The sequence below is a fragment of the Motacilla alba genome, chromosome 7, assembly GCF_015832195.1.
Source record: "Motacilla alba alba isolate MOTALB_02 chromosome 7, Motacilla_alba_V1.0_pri, whole genome shotgun sequence".
In the NCBI taxonomy this organism is placed as follows: domain Eukaryota; kingdom Metazoa; phylum Chordata; class Aves; order Passeriformes; family Motacillidae; genus Motacilla; species Motacilla alba.
The window spans coordinates 17,038,838-17,054,884 of NC_052022.1; the positions used below are offsets into that span (position 1 = coordinate 17,038,838).

Here is a 16,047-nt window from a genome sequence, read left to right on the forward strand (position 1 = left end):
ACAGCCTTGATACTTAACAAACTTGGAGTTACTAATACAAATCAGGGTGAGCAATATGCAAAAACCCGAATCAAATATGAAAAGTGACATGACTGCTGTATCGAGTTTCAAAAATCCTGCAATTCATTTTTCTCCCAGATACAAACTTATTTTCCTTCATCAGGAGTTGTTTTTCACTAACTTGTCTTTCAAAAAAAACTATCAGGGCTTTGGTAAAACATTCACTGTGGTCTCGGTGCTGCCAATAGATCAGCAAAGATGGTACATTTCTTCAGTGGCACTCAGAACTCTAGTTTTTGGCCCCTGCCTGCTTCTCTAATCACCCCTGGTTCTCATCTCCAATAACTGAACAGCACAATTTTATTCCAGAGCTTTGCTCCACGATACAGAAACTCTTTTCATCTTCCTTTGCTTCTGATGCTGGTCTTTATAATTGACATACAAATTCACTAAGCAATAGGAATAAATAAACAGCACATTCTCCTGTGGCAGTCTAACACACAACACAAGGAAGGCACAAGCCTTGCAAACGTGGTGGTTGGCACCATTGAAATGGACTGAAGAGGAGGGGAGGAAGAAAACAACAGTGGGAAAGAGTACAAGACAGATTTTAATCCTCTAATCCCATTACATGCATCTATCAAGTAAAACTTCATCAATTTTTGTGTAATTAGGAGATAAAAATCACACCGTGATGATTAAATAGACAGTTGTAATGCTGCTGTCTTTGAAAGGGATGAGCTACTGTCTGCAACTGTAAAAACACAAAGTTCCTGTGCATTTGTGCATTTCATGACTGCTGGGGCCACCAGTTACTATGAGGAATGCATTTTCATTAAAGAACAAAAGAAAACACACAGAGGAATTCTGGAATCTTTCCAGCTACAGTAGTCAATTTTGAAACTAGTTCAGCTACTTTACCTAGCAGTAGGAAAGTCCCAAAACCTCAAGGGTACAGACAACTTGAGTTTCCATGTCATGTGTATGAAAATGGCTATATAAAGGTTTTATTTTTCTTACTAACCAGTTTATGACCAACAGGTGACCAGGATATATACTGTATATCATTAGGTAGTAGTCCATCATCTAAGATAGAACTGGAAAAACAAAAACAAAATGCAGCCAACAGAAATCAGTGAAATGACATTTCAGTGCAAAATGAACATTAAAATAGCATTTTATGTGCAAAAATTACTGACCTGCTACTGAAATTATAGATGTGATATGAAGCTGTAAAGGAATGCCTCCACAACTGCAAAAGAATTATTTTAATAGTAAGAAAATAAATTTCACATCTCTTGACACTTGAATTACCCCTAAAGCTCTCTTGTGATTTTTATTAAGATAGAGAGAACACAATGAACATTGAAGGGTAACAGATCCCTACCAGGTTTAAGGAAAGACTAAAGAATTTCCACTCTTCTGGGGTCATCACTCAAATACTATGACTGAGGCCATTGACTGATTAAGGACAGAGATACAGATGCCAGAGATGCTGCAGATTATTAGATATCCTTGTAGCTACATGGCAGACTATCCTCAGTGTGCACTTTACCCTCCTCCTTGTGCTTTACTGGCTCATTTGCTGTTTTCTGTCTCATTTTTCATGCTGTATTATTTAACTTGGCATCTTATTTTATGCTAGTTCTCACAAGTCCCAGCAGTATGTCTGCAGCACTTCCTCCAGTACCAGGGTGACCTATTCCCATTCATATTGTCACAGAAATAAAACTCTTTGAGTAATCTGCCTCTTGAAATCTGTATCGCTCTGCGGCCACTTGACAGAGAGAAAGATGATGACGATAATGCACACACATTTAAACATGCTCGCTATGTGGGGCTGGAAAGGTTTGATTCAGCCCACAGCACTGACATGTTGCAATAATGCTCCCTTCTAAGAGGGTTCTTGGATATTTGTATAAAGATATAAACCAACAACTTAGTACTACACAGCCAGATGGCTATTACATAACAAGTGTCTACATCCTCATGATTCATTTTGTTACTCTCTTTCTTTGCAATAAAGATTAATAATAACAGAACTTTCAATCACACTGTTACATAAAGGTTAAAATATCTTGCTTCAGCATTAAAACAAAATTAACTCTTATGAATGCAACAAATAAAATACTACAGAACAATAAATTACAAGTAGAGGGGATGTGTAGGGTGGCTGGTAAAATATTATCCATTTTGTGGCCTCTAATGATGTTGTGAAGAGCAAAATAATCCTGAACAATTCAGAAAAGCTAACTGGCTTAGGAGGATCCAGCACGGAAGCTAAAACTGAAAAAAATTGATGACTGAGTTCACAGACTGCATCTGGCACAGTTCAAGAACCACTCTGGGACTGCAAGGCCAGGACATGTAGACAGTGTTCAGTGACACAGTGCTCAAGTGTTTGTACACTGCACAAGTTAGCACTGAACTTTTTACAAACAGAACAGGCATTCTCTAGAAAAAAAAGGAAAGAACAACAAAATCAGCGGTTTCTCAGCACACAAACTGCACAGCAAATGATCACCACCATTAGGCTTCTCAACTGGCACACAGAGCCAGGTTTTCGTGCCACCTGGCATAAATGTGGGTTGACCTCTGTTGCACGGTTCAGCACCGTGCCAGGATGTGGCATTCTGCTGCAGGCTTTTCATGTGCTTGCTGACAGGAGGCAACAGGGACACACAAGCCCACTCCAAGCACAAGCCTTCTTTGAAGCACATGCAGATTTTCATTCACCTCAGTTTTAAACTCTTACCTCCTACCACCACAATGTAACAACCACGTATATATATATATAGCATACATATACAAGCAGATGTATACCAGCATATCTACTCATCACTTCTCCTTACGCACACAGCTCCTGGGACAGCCATGCCTATCTACTCTCCTAGATCGTCTTCCTAGATAAACCATCCAGCCTTGCTCTCCTTGCAATAACTGCACAACCACTTTTTATCCAGATGCTTTTTTTCCTTGGGCAGTCAACTCTCTTCTGCCAAGCTCACAGATAATACCAGTCTCTTCTCCTCCTGCCTGCTCAACTTGACTGTTCCCTTACATTCATCACATTCATCCATCCTCCTGCATTTCCCTCATGTTCTCTCAGCCTCCCAGTTGTTCCCAAACCTTTATTTTCCAGTTTCATCCTCAGTTGTAAAGTGCACTTGTACCTTTGTATAGCTGTATTGCAGAAGAGCAAACTGTTGGTCAGGAGACAATGCAACAGTGCTTGCCTGGTACTTATCCTGTCAACAAAGGAAGAGCAAAAGAAACACATTAAGCACTGATTCCAAAGACTACACAGAACAAATTATGAAATCCAATACCCTTCCCAATGTCTGCATATATTACATATAAGTCAACATACTAATGTTGTATTTGCCAGGATTACTGAGGATGTTCCGTTGTCAGCACTGATACACACGATGTCCCCATTATCTGTTTTGTGAAGATACTCATTTCCTAAAAGCACAAGAGAGATGACAACAAAAATAAGTAACTTCTATTTGCTCTTTATTCTTTTAAGCAGGAAATAAATCCCCAAAATCTGGTCAATGCTGTGTTTCCCAATTCTATAATGAAAGGAGGCTTACAGCACAAGAATGCCCACAAAATGTAGTCATGGAGCCCACAGCATCCACCTCCTAACATCTCTTTCCCTTGGGCCAATAGGCATACTCAGAAGGAAAAGTAGCCTGCATCTCCCTGTTCTCTGGCAGCCCAAAGCACAGGAAGCTGACACACCTCAGAGGGTAACATGATTCTACCCTAAAGCACAGGAGTAAGTATGGTCTTTTAGCAGTAGAATATAACTTGCCATGAACATGAGCATGTTTCTAAGGGAAACAAGGAACCAACCCTCTGAGCTACTGCCGTTCCATAATGCACAATTCAATAATTTGACTTTTTTTCAGAATACAGTAGTCACCTCAGCACGAGGTGACCACAGGTGGTACATTGCTTAAGGCAGCACATTTTCTTGACATTCAAGTTGTATGTATAAATGAATTACCTGAAATCCACTCCAAATTATGTGTTTTGTACTTATAGTCATTGTTCAAGTAATTCTGTAGTGTGTATGTTTTTCCTGAAGAGGTCTCTTCTGCAAGAAACAGACAGAAGAGAGATTCTGATCTTTGCTGCAAATTGTTCCAACCTAGCTTCTTAACCTGGCTACTAAGCAGATATTTGTTGCTGGTCATTAAAGTGTTTTAGCTAGCAGCCTCTAAGGTAGTAGCAATGGGAAGGCAATAAAACTTTATTGCAAGGTAAATTCAGCAAGCATATAATAAAGGAGCGTCAGCAAGGTCACTCAACAAACTCATGGAAATGAAAATACCTTTTTGACAGTGACAATAATTACCAGAAGACCTCTGGCTCTCTTACCTCAGCAAACATGTACTCCTCAAAAGCTGAAAAGAAGTGATCTTTGTGCCTTTCTCCCCATGCTCACTCTAGGAAGTTCACTGCAAAGCCCCAGCTGCTAATAGTTGCAATTGTGAATAATTTGCTTTTCCTTAAGCTCAAATTTCAGAAATGTCTCAAATAAAAAAGCCCTAGAAATCTGAGGAACAGTAAAATATTCAGGGAAGGTCTAATAAAAATATTTAAACAACAAACACTTCCTAATAAGATTATGATGAAATAATTGTTTAAACATTTATCCCTCTATTGATGTGATTTTCACCACAATATCTTTAACTTTATTTTAGCATGACAATTTAACTAGAAAATTAAAGCCAAGTAACTGGGTTAGTCTGAAAAGACCAAGTGAAACTTTTAATCTAGTTAAGCTAATGAGTTTGGTCATCAACTTCAGCTGCAGTCAGCTTCTATGCAAAGTATTTCTTTGTTATTGTCTGCAGTGCACAGGCCACATTTTCCAAAGTATGACAAGTAATAACAACAACAACTGAGTCTGTGAGTCTTTGTGATTTTTTTTCCTCTGAGAACAAAGACTACAGATTTTAAATTCAGGTGTGCAATTCTCTCCCTGCATCCTCCCTGACTATTTTTTTAATGGAAAACTAAAATCTACCCTCATCTACCTGCATATACCCTTTTACCGACAGGGTCCAGAAGGGAAGGAATTTTTATTTCAACTGCCTAAATCAAAAGACCAGAATAAAAGCAACTGATAAAAACACTCAAGTACAGATGTGGTGACTGATCAACCAAGGTGCCAGCCTGCCCCACCAATTCTGAGACCCCAGTCTTTTAGATACTTTTAAACACACTGCCTTCACTTTCCTTATGCTGAAGAAGAAAAAGACAGCAAGTCCTTGGGGAGACACACACACACAAAAACACCTCACAACAGTTTTTGCAGGTTCTCTTTCTGCAGGTTGGATACCTGTGACATCTGGAACAGCACACGAAGATTTATATCAGCACATGAAGCTGATTTATATCAGCTATTACAGCTTTACTCATATTTCCAAACAATAAGATAACCATATATATACAGCACAGACTGTACAACTACCTCTGCAAGAGAGGTAACAAACAGTGATTTTATCCTAAAATGCTCAGAAAAGGTTAAAAATGCTTGCCCAATTCCATGTGAAATGTGACTCTTTAAAAAAATTACTAGGCTGGATTTATTTCTCTTGAAGTTTCTGTGAGAATATTAATTTCTCAGGTTATTTATTTAACTGAATATTTAATTTGATGGATTATGAACAAGTGGGTATTTAATATTCATACACAGTTGTCTAGCTGGGAATATGACTTCTTCCTAATCGAGAAAGTGTCATTTTCAATCAGAGGGGCTTCAGAAAGGAACAAACTCTCTCTTGGAAAAGGAGAAGCAATTTAAGACAGGTGGCTGATGAACAGGTTTAGGGATTTTTCCAAACTGATGAATGTTTTTCTCCCTGGTGACATACATATTTTGCTAAGGTCTCATTACTAAAAATCAGGCCACTATTAAGATTTGTTGGCTATGTATAAAATTAAAATTTCATTTTCTGTCAACACCTTCCGCATAGTATCTGAATATGAAAACACACGCCAAGCTGTAAGGGTACAGTCATAGAAGTTCTAGTTGAAGCATTTTCTTAATCTACAAGGTAGGCCATTACCAGTATATTCTTACTTATCTACTTTGTGCCACCAACGGTATCAATGTGACCAATGATACTCAACATACATTGAATTCCAAATTTTGGTTCTTATTGTTCAGATTCTATTTGAAAAGAAAGGTCAAACAGGTTTATTTTGGCAGAATAAGGTAATTGCTGACATTCAAGAGCATTTTATGGGCTTTGAAGATGATATACAGGTCATTGGATGTTTTAACAAAACTGCTTCTTTCACTCTTAGGTTTCTCAGAGAGGCTGCATTTTCTTGTTATTTTTCTTTTTGAACAATTCCACATACAGACTTATTTTTCTAAACTCCAAATAACTAGCTTCCAATGCTCAGTATTTGGGCCAGTTCTGTTTAATAATCTTTATCAATGCTTTGGATGAGGGGATTGAGTTCATCCTCATTAAGTTCGCAGACAACACCAGCTGGGCAGGAGTGTTGCTCTGCTGTAGGGCAGGAGGGCTCTGCAGAGGGGTCTGGACAGGCTGGATTGATGGGCTGAGGCCAACTGCCTGAGGCTCAGCAAGCTCCACATCCTACACCTGGGTTACAACAACCCCAGGAAGCGCCACTGGGCTGGAAAGCTGCCCAGCTGAAAAGGACCTGGGGGTGCTGGTCAACACCAGACTGAACATGAGCCAGCGTGTGCCCAGGAAGCCAAGAAGGCCAATGGCATTCTGACCTGCATCTGGAATAACTTGGCCAGCAGGAACAGGGCTGTGATTGTCCCCTTGTACTCGGCACAGGTGAGGCCACATCTCGAGTGCTCTGTCCAGTTCTGGGCCCCTCAGTTCACGGCAGACCTGGAGGTGCTGGAATATGTCCAGGGAAGGACAATGGAGCAGGTGAAGGGTCTGGAGTACAAGTCCTGTGAGGGATGGCTGAGGGAGCTGGGAATGTTCAACCTGAGGAGAGGAGGCTCAGAGGGAATGGTATTGCTTTCTACAACTACCTGAGAGGAGGCTGTAGTCAGGTGGGGGGCAGGCTCTTCTCCCAGGCAGATAGCGACTAGACAAGAGGAAATAGCTTGAAGCTGTGCCAGAGAAGGTTCAGGTTGAACATTAGGAAGAATTTTTTTCACTGAAAGGGCTGTTAAGCAATGGAAAGAAGGGCCCAGGAAAGTGGTGGAGTCACCATCCCTGTCAATGTTTAAGAGATGACAGGATGTGCTATGGTTTAGTTGATAGAGTGATGTTCATTCAAAGGTTGGGCTTGATGATCTTGGAGGTTTTTCCCAATCTTAATGATTCCACGATTCATCTCTACCCTGGTCTGACTCCTGACAGTACACATTTCCACTGTCATAATGATATACTAAAAATAGTTACATCATAATACCCCTGGTACAACAGTAAAACTGTAAGTCCTTCTGCAAAGAAGTCTCTTAACCGTTTACAAAAGCAGTACTCACACAAAGTTGATAAACAATTCTGTTTGAATTTTGGAATTTCCTATTAATATGCCATCCTCTCTTAAGAGAAAAACTGAGTTGGTTTCCGTAGGTGTGAGGTGTTGACATTGTTTAACCTCAGTCGGCAACTAAGTACCACTAGCTTCCTTCCTCCCTCGCCCTCAGTGGAGATGGGGAGGAGAATCAGGAAAAGATAAACCCACAGGTTGAGAACAGTTGAAAGAACAGTTAATGATTGAAATAAAACTAAATGCAATACTCCTAATAATAGTTATTATATTTGTAATTAAAAGAAAAGCGAGAGGAATAAAACCCCAAAATACAATTTGCTCACCACCCACTGACCAATGTCCAGCCTGTCCAGGCATCTCCCAGTTTATATGAGCATGACATTATGTGTTATTAAATATTCCTTTGGATCAGCTGTCCTGGCCATGCTCCCTCCCAGCTCCTTGTGCACCTGTTAAATGGCAGAGCCTGGGAAACTGGTGTCCATGACTTAAGAGTAAGCACTACTTAGCAACAACCAAAAAACATCAGTGTGTTATCAACCTTATTCTCATACTGAATCCAAAACAGAGCACTGGACTAGCTACCAGGAGAAAATACCTGATTCCCAGCCAAAACCAGGACAAGTGTAAAAGCAAACAAGAAGTTAAACTGTGTAAGGTTTATGGTATGACATATCACCATACCAAAATGGAACCATGTTGAGAAATGACTTTTGGCATATGTTTTGGTTATTCCCCAATGTAAAGGTGCATTTTCCTAATTTCCACATGTAATTTAAAAAGAAAAGGGGCAAGAAATGAATGGACTTTAAACCATGGTAAATGACAAAAGCAGTAATATTGGAAGCTTAACTGCATGTTCACCACTACTGAGAGAGACAGGAAAAAACATGTAAAGGGAAAGACAAGCGCAAGCATGATGTTCAGTAATAACAAGAAAGGAATAGAGAAATTATAAAAATCAGAAAAGGTGAATGGTCATTGCCATTTTAAAGTGAAGCCAGAAGAACAAGAATGACCTGCAATCAAAGCATGTAATTTAGGAGCAGCGGGAGAGATGCAAGGGAATCCTGGCTGATTTAGTGGTCAGAAAAGTAAGAGACATTTCAGGCTAGTTTTTCCAGATCTGCTGTTTCTCCATTTCTCTTCCAACATGTAAAAGAGTGCTCTAACTCTTCCCCCCTCCTGTATACTCCAGCCCCCAGTCACTATGTGACGGTTAGAGACCTGATTGCCAGAAAAAAAAAAAAAAAGTAGGTAAAAACTACTTTGCTGGCTCGGGCCAACGGCTCACTTAATTCAGAGTTCTATCAAATATCCAGGAGCTGATACAGGACATTCAGGAGAGATCACAACCAAATGTGAGTGCTGTGACACCTCCTGGGGCAGTTCATCCAAAAGCCACTCCACCGGACTGCAGATACTTCCCTGGAGAGTTTTAATCATTAACTTGGTCAATCGTACCTCTGGAATCTCTCTCAAATTTACCCATCTCATGCAAAGCAAGGAAATAATAGCAGACGTGTTCTACAGATAGCAATCTACAGTTGATAATGGGTTTTATATTATATTACCCAACACTTGAATTAGGGTAGGTAACTGAGATAAATGACAGTTACAGAAGTCAAGGACATGTAGCAGGAAAACATGTCCGTTCCCTATCTTTTCAAACTCACACAGAACACTCAGGCAACTTAGGGTCATTACCTTCCCCAAGACCTGCTGTGCTCTTCCAGCCTCTCCTGAGCACATTTCCATCAAAAGACCACAAAAGCTTCTCATTTAGTGAATATCTCACCCTTAGAGAATTACACCTGTGAGTGAAGAAACCTGGTTTGTGGACAGACAGCTGTATGGGACCCTCACTCTAAGGCTGTCTATGACTTGCTCATGGCAGCAGAATAATAGCAAATACTGCACTGTCTCCTTGCTGCTCCCAGCATTGGCTGCTCATCCTCCCACTCCTGGTGTTCCTGCCCAGCTGTAACAAGACCTGCAGTCAGAGAAGTGGTAAAGGTATATATAGACAGGGGATGTTTCAATCTGCCTTTTGCATGGAAGGTTATAAAAGAAGAAAAAAATGTGAGAAGTGTAAGCAAATTGGTAAATCGTGAACAAACATACCAAATATTTTTTTATAAAATACTCATGCTTTAAGGGTAGCAACTTGTTGCTGTAGTTACCTGTTGGATAGCTCCTCAAAGCACAACAATGCTTTGATCAACAGACTTCAAATACAAGCCCAACACTGTTTTGAAATTAAACTGTTTGATGAAAGTAGCCCCATGTGGTTATTAAATATAAAATGAAGTGTCAAAATAGGCAGTGGGTCTAAATGAAATACAGAATTTTGTACCGAGTTCTGGCAGCAGACCCTCCAGGTAAATGGCTGCACCTCAAATTAAGGAACTACTCCACAAATTTAAGTCTTCACTATTTGTCCATGCTAAGTGTCTGCAAGAAAAGAAGCAGAAGGTCTCCTTGCAAGGCCTACAGGCCAGCCAACAAGCCAAAACTCTGCTGGAGAGGCAAAATTCCACTGCCTTTCACTGCACTGGAGACCACTTATCAAACTAATTATGTGCTACATGAATACTAAGCTTATGAAATGAAAATACATTGAGAAGTATGGCAGGGAAAACAGCTGCAGACCAAAGGTAAGAAATTCAAACTCAAAATTATCTGTTTATATCAATAACTGTCATATTCACTCCCTGTACAACGCTCGAACCATTGGGATGAAAACTATTTGACTGCAATTACAGGAATTTTTATCAGAGCAGACTTTGATTTCACATAGTCACTGTCACATGAGCTGCTCCTTCCCAAAGCAGTTTTATCATTTTAATTTTGTACTCAATCACCTGCCTGGCCTAAGTAGCATCCCTAGCTGACTCATGTCCTGTGGTTGTTCATAAAAGCCATATAATCAAACTAGTGATTAATTGCCCTAACCAATAAATTACTAGTTTATGAGTGCACCACCCTGTACACGCTCAGCTAACAGAAAACACCTGTTTAGCACCCTTCAGTCAAAAATTCAAAAGAACTCTGCAGTTCCCAAACTACAATGGTCACAGTTGTTCAGATGTTACTGCTGGCCTGATTTGTGAAGAGACAGGAATTGAAATTTTTGAACTGGGACCACTCCATTTCAATCCTTATCTTACCCAGAGGGACTTAATGAACTACCTGGGTGTGTTCTCTATGCCTTAATTTGAACCAACAGTAAGAAGTCTGACACACTGTTCTACTCTTTTACAACCAAAGGACACAAGCCAAGGCTGACAGCATGGTGGTGTTCTGTGTATCGTAGAACAGAAATGCCTCTTTGAAGTAAAATTAATTTACTATGTAACTGAATGACTGATCTTGAATCGCAGCCACTTCTAGAGGAAAAGAACTCCTATGCTACAATTCATGAAAGAAGAAAACCCACTTTATTTACAGCAAGACATAGCATTGGCATCAAGATAGACAAGTACGAACTCTTCAGCAGAGTTCAGGCCTGCATACCGAATTCTTTCACTAGGTGTTACGCCTGCACACATCCATCTGATAAGTTATCAAGACCCTTTCTCTTGCTCTTCCCCACTTGTGAAATTCAGAGTATTTTTTGTCACCTCAAAAATCTGCTTTTTTTGAGATAAGTGGCAAAAAGCTGCCCAAAAATAAGAGAAAATAGACTCAGCATCCACTGATGGAAGTTTCAGCCTAGAAGGCATGTAACTCAGATATCTGGAGTTTGAAAATCCAGTTCTGAATGACTGTGATACTGACATTAATATTAATAGAGCTGAACTGCAAAACAGTTTAATGAGCACCAGTGACACAAGCTCCACCTCTTTACCCGAAACAACAAAACCCCCCAACTTTGTGCGCACATAAGCAATTTCCGAACAAATCACCAAGATCCGCTTGCACATCTTCACTTTTTTTGGGGGTGCATTTCTCGGCCCTAGGTCTAGTCTAGAAAACCCTTCCTTAGAGTGTGCTGTGCTGGCTGTACGTATCACGACTGCTCAGCTGTTAATCACAAGAACACAAAACGAGAGCAGCTCTGTCCTACCAGCAGAAAGCAATGCATCGCTTGATCAGGATTTAATGCTGTTTCACATTAACATCCAGAGCTACGAGGGCGACCTGGAAAGTGCTAACTGGTCAGAGTCCAAAAACACATTCCGAATCTTTCTGTACCTTTCTGACCTCTGTAACTGTGCTGTTTAAATAATTTCTCTCAACGGCGTTAACAAAAGTTGTGCAAACAAAGCAAGCGAGAGGGAATATAATCTTTTCAATACACTCTAGAAAAATGAGTAATTGGCAGTTTACTGCCGCTTCGAGAGCCTTTGGCGACAGTAAGAACAGAAAGTGGTGAAAACGACAATGCTTCTAATTATTACCAACAAACAAGAAAAACAAGAGACTTTTTAACTGTCCCGGCGCCCCCCACCCTCTCTGGCGAGACGGTCGTACCTCCCAGTCTGGAGGAGCCAGCAGCTGCAGCTCTGCGGACGCCGTTCCCTGAGGCAGAAACTTTCCGCAGAACTTTCCCCGCTGCCGCCGAGCCCCCCGCCCCTCCCCGCGCCGCGCACTTACCGCGGGTGAGCAGCACCAGGGGCACGGTGATGACCACGACAACCACGGCGACCCCCAGGATCCCCAGCAGCCACTTCAGGAAGCTCTGCAAGAGAAGTCCCGTCAGCCGCCGGCGGCGCAGGCCCTGCCCGCGCTGCCGCCCACCGTCCCCTCGCCCACCGGCATCGCGGCGCGGAGCGGGGCGGGCTCGCCGGGCTCGCCGGGCGCGCTGTGGCTCCGCAGCCCCGGCGCTGCCCGCGGGGCTCTCCGCGTGAGCGGCGCCTGGGCGGGGGCTGGGGGCGGCTGCCTGGGGAGCGGCAGGCGCTGGGGGTTGTGCAAGAGCCCGGCTTGCCGCTGGCTCTGCGCTCTGAGCGGCGCTTCCCCCGGCAGCGCGGTGACACCGCCGTACGCGGCCGAGGAGAGACTGGGGACAGCGGGGGGATTTCTGGCGGAAATCAGATAGCGGCCCAGAACCGCAGTGCCTTCGAACGCTGATGGAAAACTCCCAATGTTTTGATAACACCAGCATTTCTTGTTAAGTTTCTGCTCTTTGAACTTCTTTTTCTGACAGTCAAGTCATGAAAAAACTGATAAAATTGCAGGAAGGGCTTGTATTTATAGTTTTTTGGCACTGGAGATAGACGTGTAAGTCTGCTAAGTGGGTCTTTAAATTAAGACCAGAAAATGTAAGTATAGGACAAAAGTTTAAATTTTAGTGGTGAGTTTTATGACATGAAACAATTTCCTTTCCAAGGAGAGTTTTGAGTATGTGCTGATAAAGTAGGACAAATTGTTGGAAAAGACAGAATAACCTGTAAATCAAAAATGTAAAGCTTTTGATTGTTTAAAAAGCTGAGTCTTACCAGTTAGTAAAAAACTGTCTGAGTTTCTAAATGATTTTAAGAGCTCTAGCCTCCAAAACAGTAAGTCGTGCTTTTTGTTTTATCCACGTTAGATTTTCTTCCTCTAATTGCAGAGCACTAGCAACTACCAGAAACAGATGCAGGTATTTTACGAGTTGAGAAATGTAACAGAAAAAGTATATGATCTGCTGAAGCAAGATTTCAAGTCAAGGGAAATAGCAAATGTTCTTAGTCTTGCCTTCAAAGAACTTGTCAAAGCTTTCAGAAAGGTTATGCTGCTTGCTCCTTCATTCTATTTCTGCAGACAGAGCACAGCATTTAATATCTTACTGCTGTTTCTTAAGCAAACTGTGTCTGGAAGTGGGATAATAGCTTTTTGTGATAAAAAAGTTTCCTTTAATATAACCAAAGTGTTTACAAACATAAAGGATGTGTCTGTTTGGGAACTAAGAGACTTCATCTAGGTACAAACATGTTCTTGCTCATTGTTGTATACCATTCTCCTTGAAGGTAGCAGCTGGTACTAGTTACAAATTTATGCTGTGCTGGCTGTACTGGGTTACCTTAAGAAGGTCATTATTGTGCCCTGACAGTGGTTCCAGGTAGCCCAGTGTACATTTACCATGCAGCAATTTCACAGTTTGCTAATCACTAATCTCTGAGTAGATTAGGCCACTTCTATAAAGTAAAATCACAGTGAAATAACAGTGTTTTACATTACTTTTCAAAGTAGCATCTCATTATATGCTGTAAGATGCATGACCAATGTTTCAGAATGTCTTACAGCTCCACCTAAATATCAGTCTGGTATACTGTGCATCTGTTGGTCTTAGCAACAATCAAAATGGAAAATAAAACACCACCACCCCTCACCCCAGGGTGAATTTTCCTTTTCCTAGTGAGTAGGAATCACAACATAGATATAATTCAGCTAATCTGTGCTTTTTATTCCCCCTAAACATTTAAGTAATGATCATCACAATGTCTCAAAATACAGCACAGTCAAATTATGTCAGTCTTGTGAAAAAATGTACCTGAATGTTTTGTAGCTTTTCATAGCCAAGTTGTAGTTTAGTAATATTTTGAGAGATTATCTACCATATTTTAAAGTTTCTCAGTGGTGAATTCTAAGGAGAAAAAAGGAGCAGTACTGTCAATGCATATGGCTGGTTACTGCTGGTTTCTGTGGGAACACCATTTTCAGTACCTTTGGAAATCTGGATTCCTATGTCTAGATCAAATTTTTAGTAACCTACAGTGCCTCTGACTCTGGTCATGCCAGAGGGACTTACAGGACCCAAATCTGTAGGCAGAACAACCTGAGTGATTCAGTAATAGTCAGTAAAGCAGAATATGTTTTCCATTGAATTGTAATAGTTCCTGACAATGATTCTCTACAACTTGAAAAAAATCTCAAGTTCCTCCTGACTGATCAAAACACCCATGAGCCCAAAAAAATATAGTTATGGTTGTGCTTCTGGTTCTTGGTCAGATTGTCTTTTGTGATAGCCTGAGACTTAAAAAAGTTCTTCCAGCTAAATATTTCAAGTTACTTTATACTGTGGTGTTCTTTTCTAATCAGATGTGTATTATCACCATGCCAAGATATTAAACAAATGACTATCCAGCAGTGGCTGCTACGTGATGAAATTTGAGAAGCTGTATCTTCATTGTATGTTCAACAGAGTGGTATTCATAAAGAAGTTGCATGATTGCAAGGAGCTACTTACTAGAAAAGAATGAAAATACAGCTTTCAGCCTGAGGCTGAACTTCCCAAGCAGTTTGGGGACCTGCCAGATGCAATGTCTTCCTCAGACTTCTAGCCTCAGTAAAACTCAAGACTTCATTAGACATCTGTTTATGTATTTGAGCCTTTCCTCCAGAAATATTTAGAAAAGTCAAACTGCAAAAAATGGAAAACTTAAGCTCTCTGCAGAATTTAAAAAAAAAAAAAGGTTACTAAAATCTGTAAAGTTTACTTTGCAGGTGCAATGATGTATTCCAGATTTCTCAGTGTGTTGCTGTGGGAGACAAAATATGGGCTGGATAAGGTTTTGTATGGATTCAGTGGCTCCAGTGAATAGTGGAGTTTCATTTTTTCTTTGCATTAGGAGTTGAAATGGCATGACAGTTTTGTGGCATCTTTGCATTGGTTCTGTTTGAGAGGATTGTGAAGAGAGTGTTAACTGTAAACCAAGAGAGACAAATCCCTGCTTTATGTGATTATGTCACTGGGACATCAATTTCAATGTGGTTAGTAGCAGCTGTCATTTAGCTCTTTCAAGTTTGTATGTTTTTCTTCAGAAAATTATTTTCCTGGGAACTACTACTTACATGTCCTCTGAGCACAGTTGAGTGGTTAGAGTATCTCAGGTTTCTGTGTTGGTTTTTTTTTTTTTTTTTTTTTTTGGGGTATTAATTCCAAGTAGTTGTCTTGTTTTAATGCAATGTGCTTATTTTTCCAGATACTTAGTGAATAGTATGGAAGAGAAAAGATGCTGCACACTCAGCAAATAAAACACAGTAGGGACACTTTTAAATATAAGGCCACCTGAAAGTTCAAGGCAATACAGAGAGGACTTCAGCTATTGTAGTAAAGACAAAGAGATTGGGACTCATTTTCCCCTATATTTATACTCTTCACTGAATTTCATGTAGCATGTGTGAGAAATATCCAGGGCATACCTTATTACTGATGCCATATGGACTTGCTCTGTGATTTCAGGATATGTAAATCCTAGTCCTGTTGAGGTGATACATGTGTTTGATATTTCTGATTATAAGCTCAGCTTGTCTCACTTGTGAAGAAAGGGTTACTTTTGATTCATGCTCTAGATCATGACTTAGAAAATTAGAGGTTAAATGTTTGTTGTGTTCCAGACAAGCTGCATAAACTTGAGAAAATAATTTATATCTCTCTGTTCCTAAAGCATATCTTTTGTAACAAAAGTGTGGAAAGCCCAGTATTTTCATAGCTGACAAAATCATCACCAGGAGGGGCTCAAAATCCCTGGTGACAGACACCGTGGAAAAACGGATTTGTAACTGGTGAATCCTGTCCTTCAGAACACCAAAGCATCCTGGGAATCA

General features: G+C 40.7%; 1 protein-coding gene across 1 annotated transcript in view; it reads right to left on the reverse strand.

Annotated features, from left to right (window-relative positions):
- The window catches only part of DPP4 (dipeptidyl peptidase 4), a 43,201-nt gene extending 27,860 nt beyond the window's left edge, over positions 1-15,341 (reverse strand). The window contains exons 1-7 of the mRNA XM_038143546.1: positions 12,274-15,341; positions 12,115-12,199; positions 4,016-4,105; positions 3,371-3,465; positions 3,174-3,248; positions 1,200-1,252; positions 1,025-1,097 (exon numbers count right to left, since the gene is read on the reverse strand). Coding sequence (XP_037999474.1) covers positions 1,025-1,097; positions 1,200-1,252; positions 3,174-3,248; positions 3,371-3,465; positions 4,016-4,105; positions 12,115-12,199; positions 12,274-12,279 — 477 coding nt within the window. The 5' untranslated portion in view covers positions 12,280-15,341. The remainder of the gene's footprint in view (positions 1-1,024; positions 1,098-1,199; positions 1,253-3,173; positions 3,249-3,370; positions 3,466-4,015; positions 4,106-12,114; positions 12,200-12,273) is intronic.
- Between the last annotated feature and the right edge of the window lie 706 nt (positions 15,342-16,047).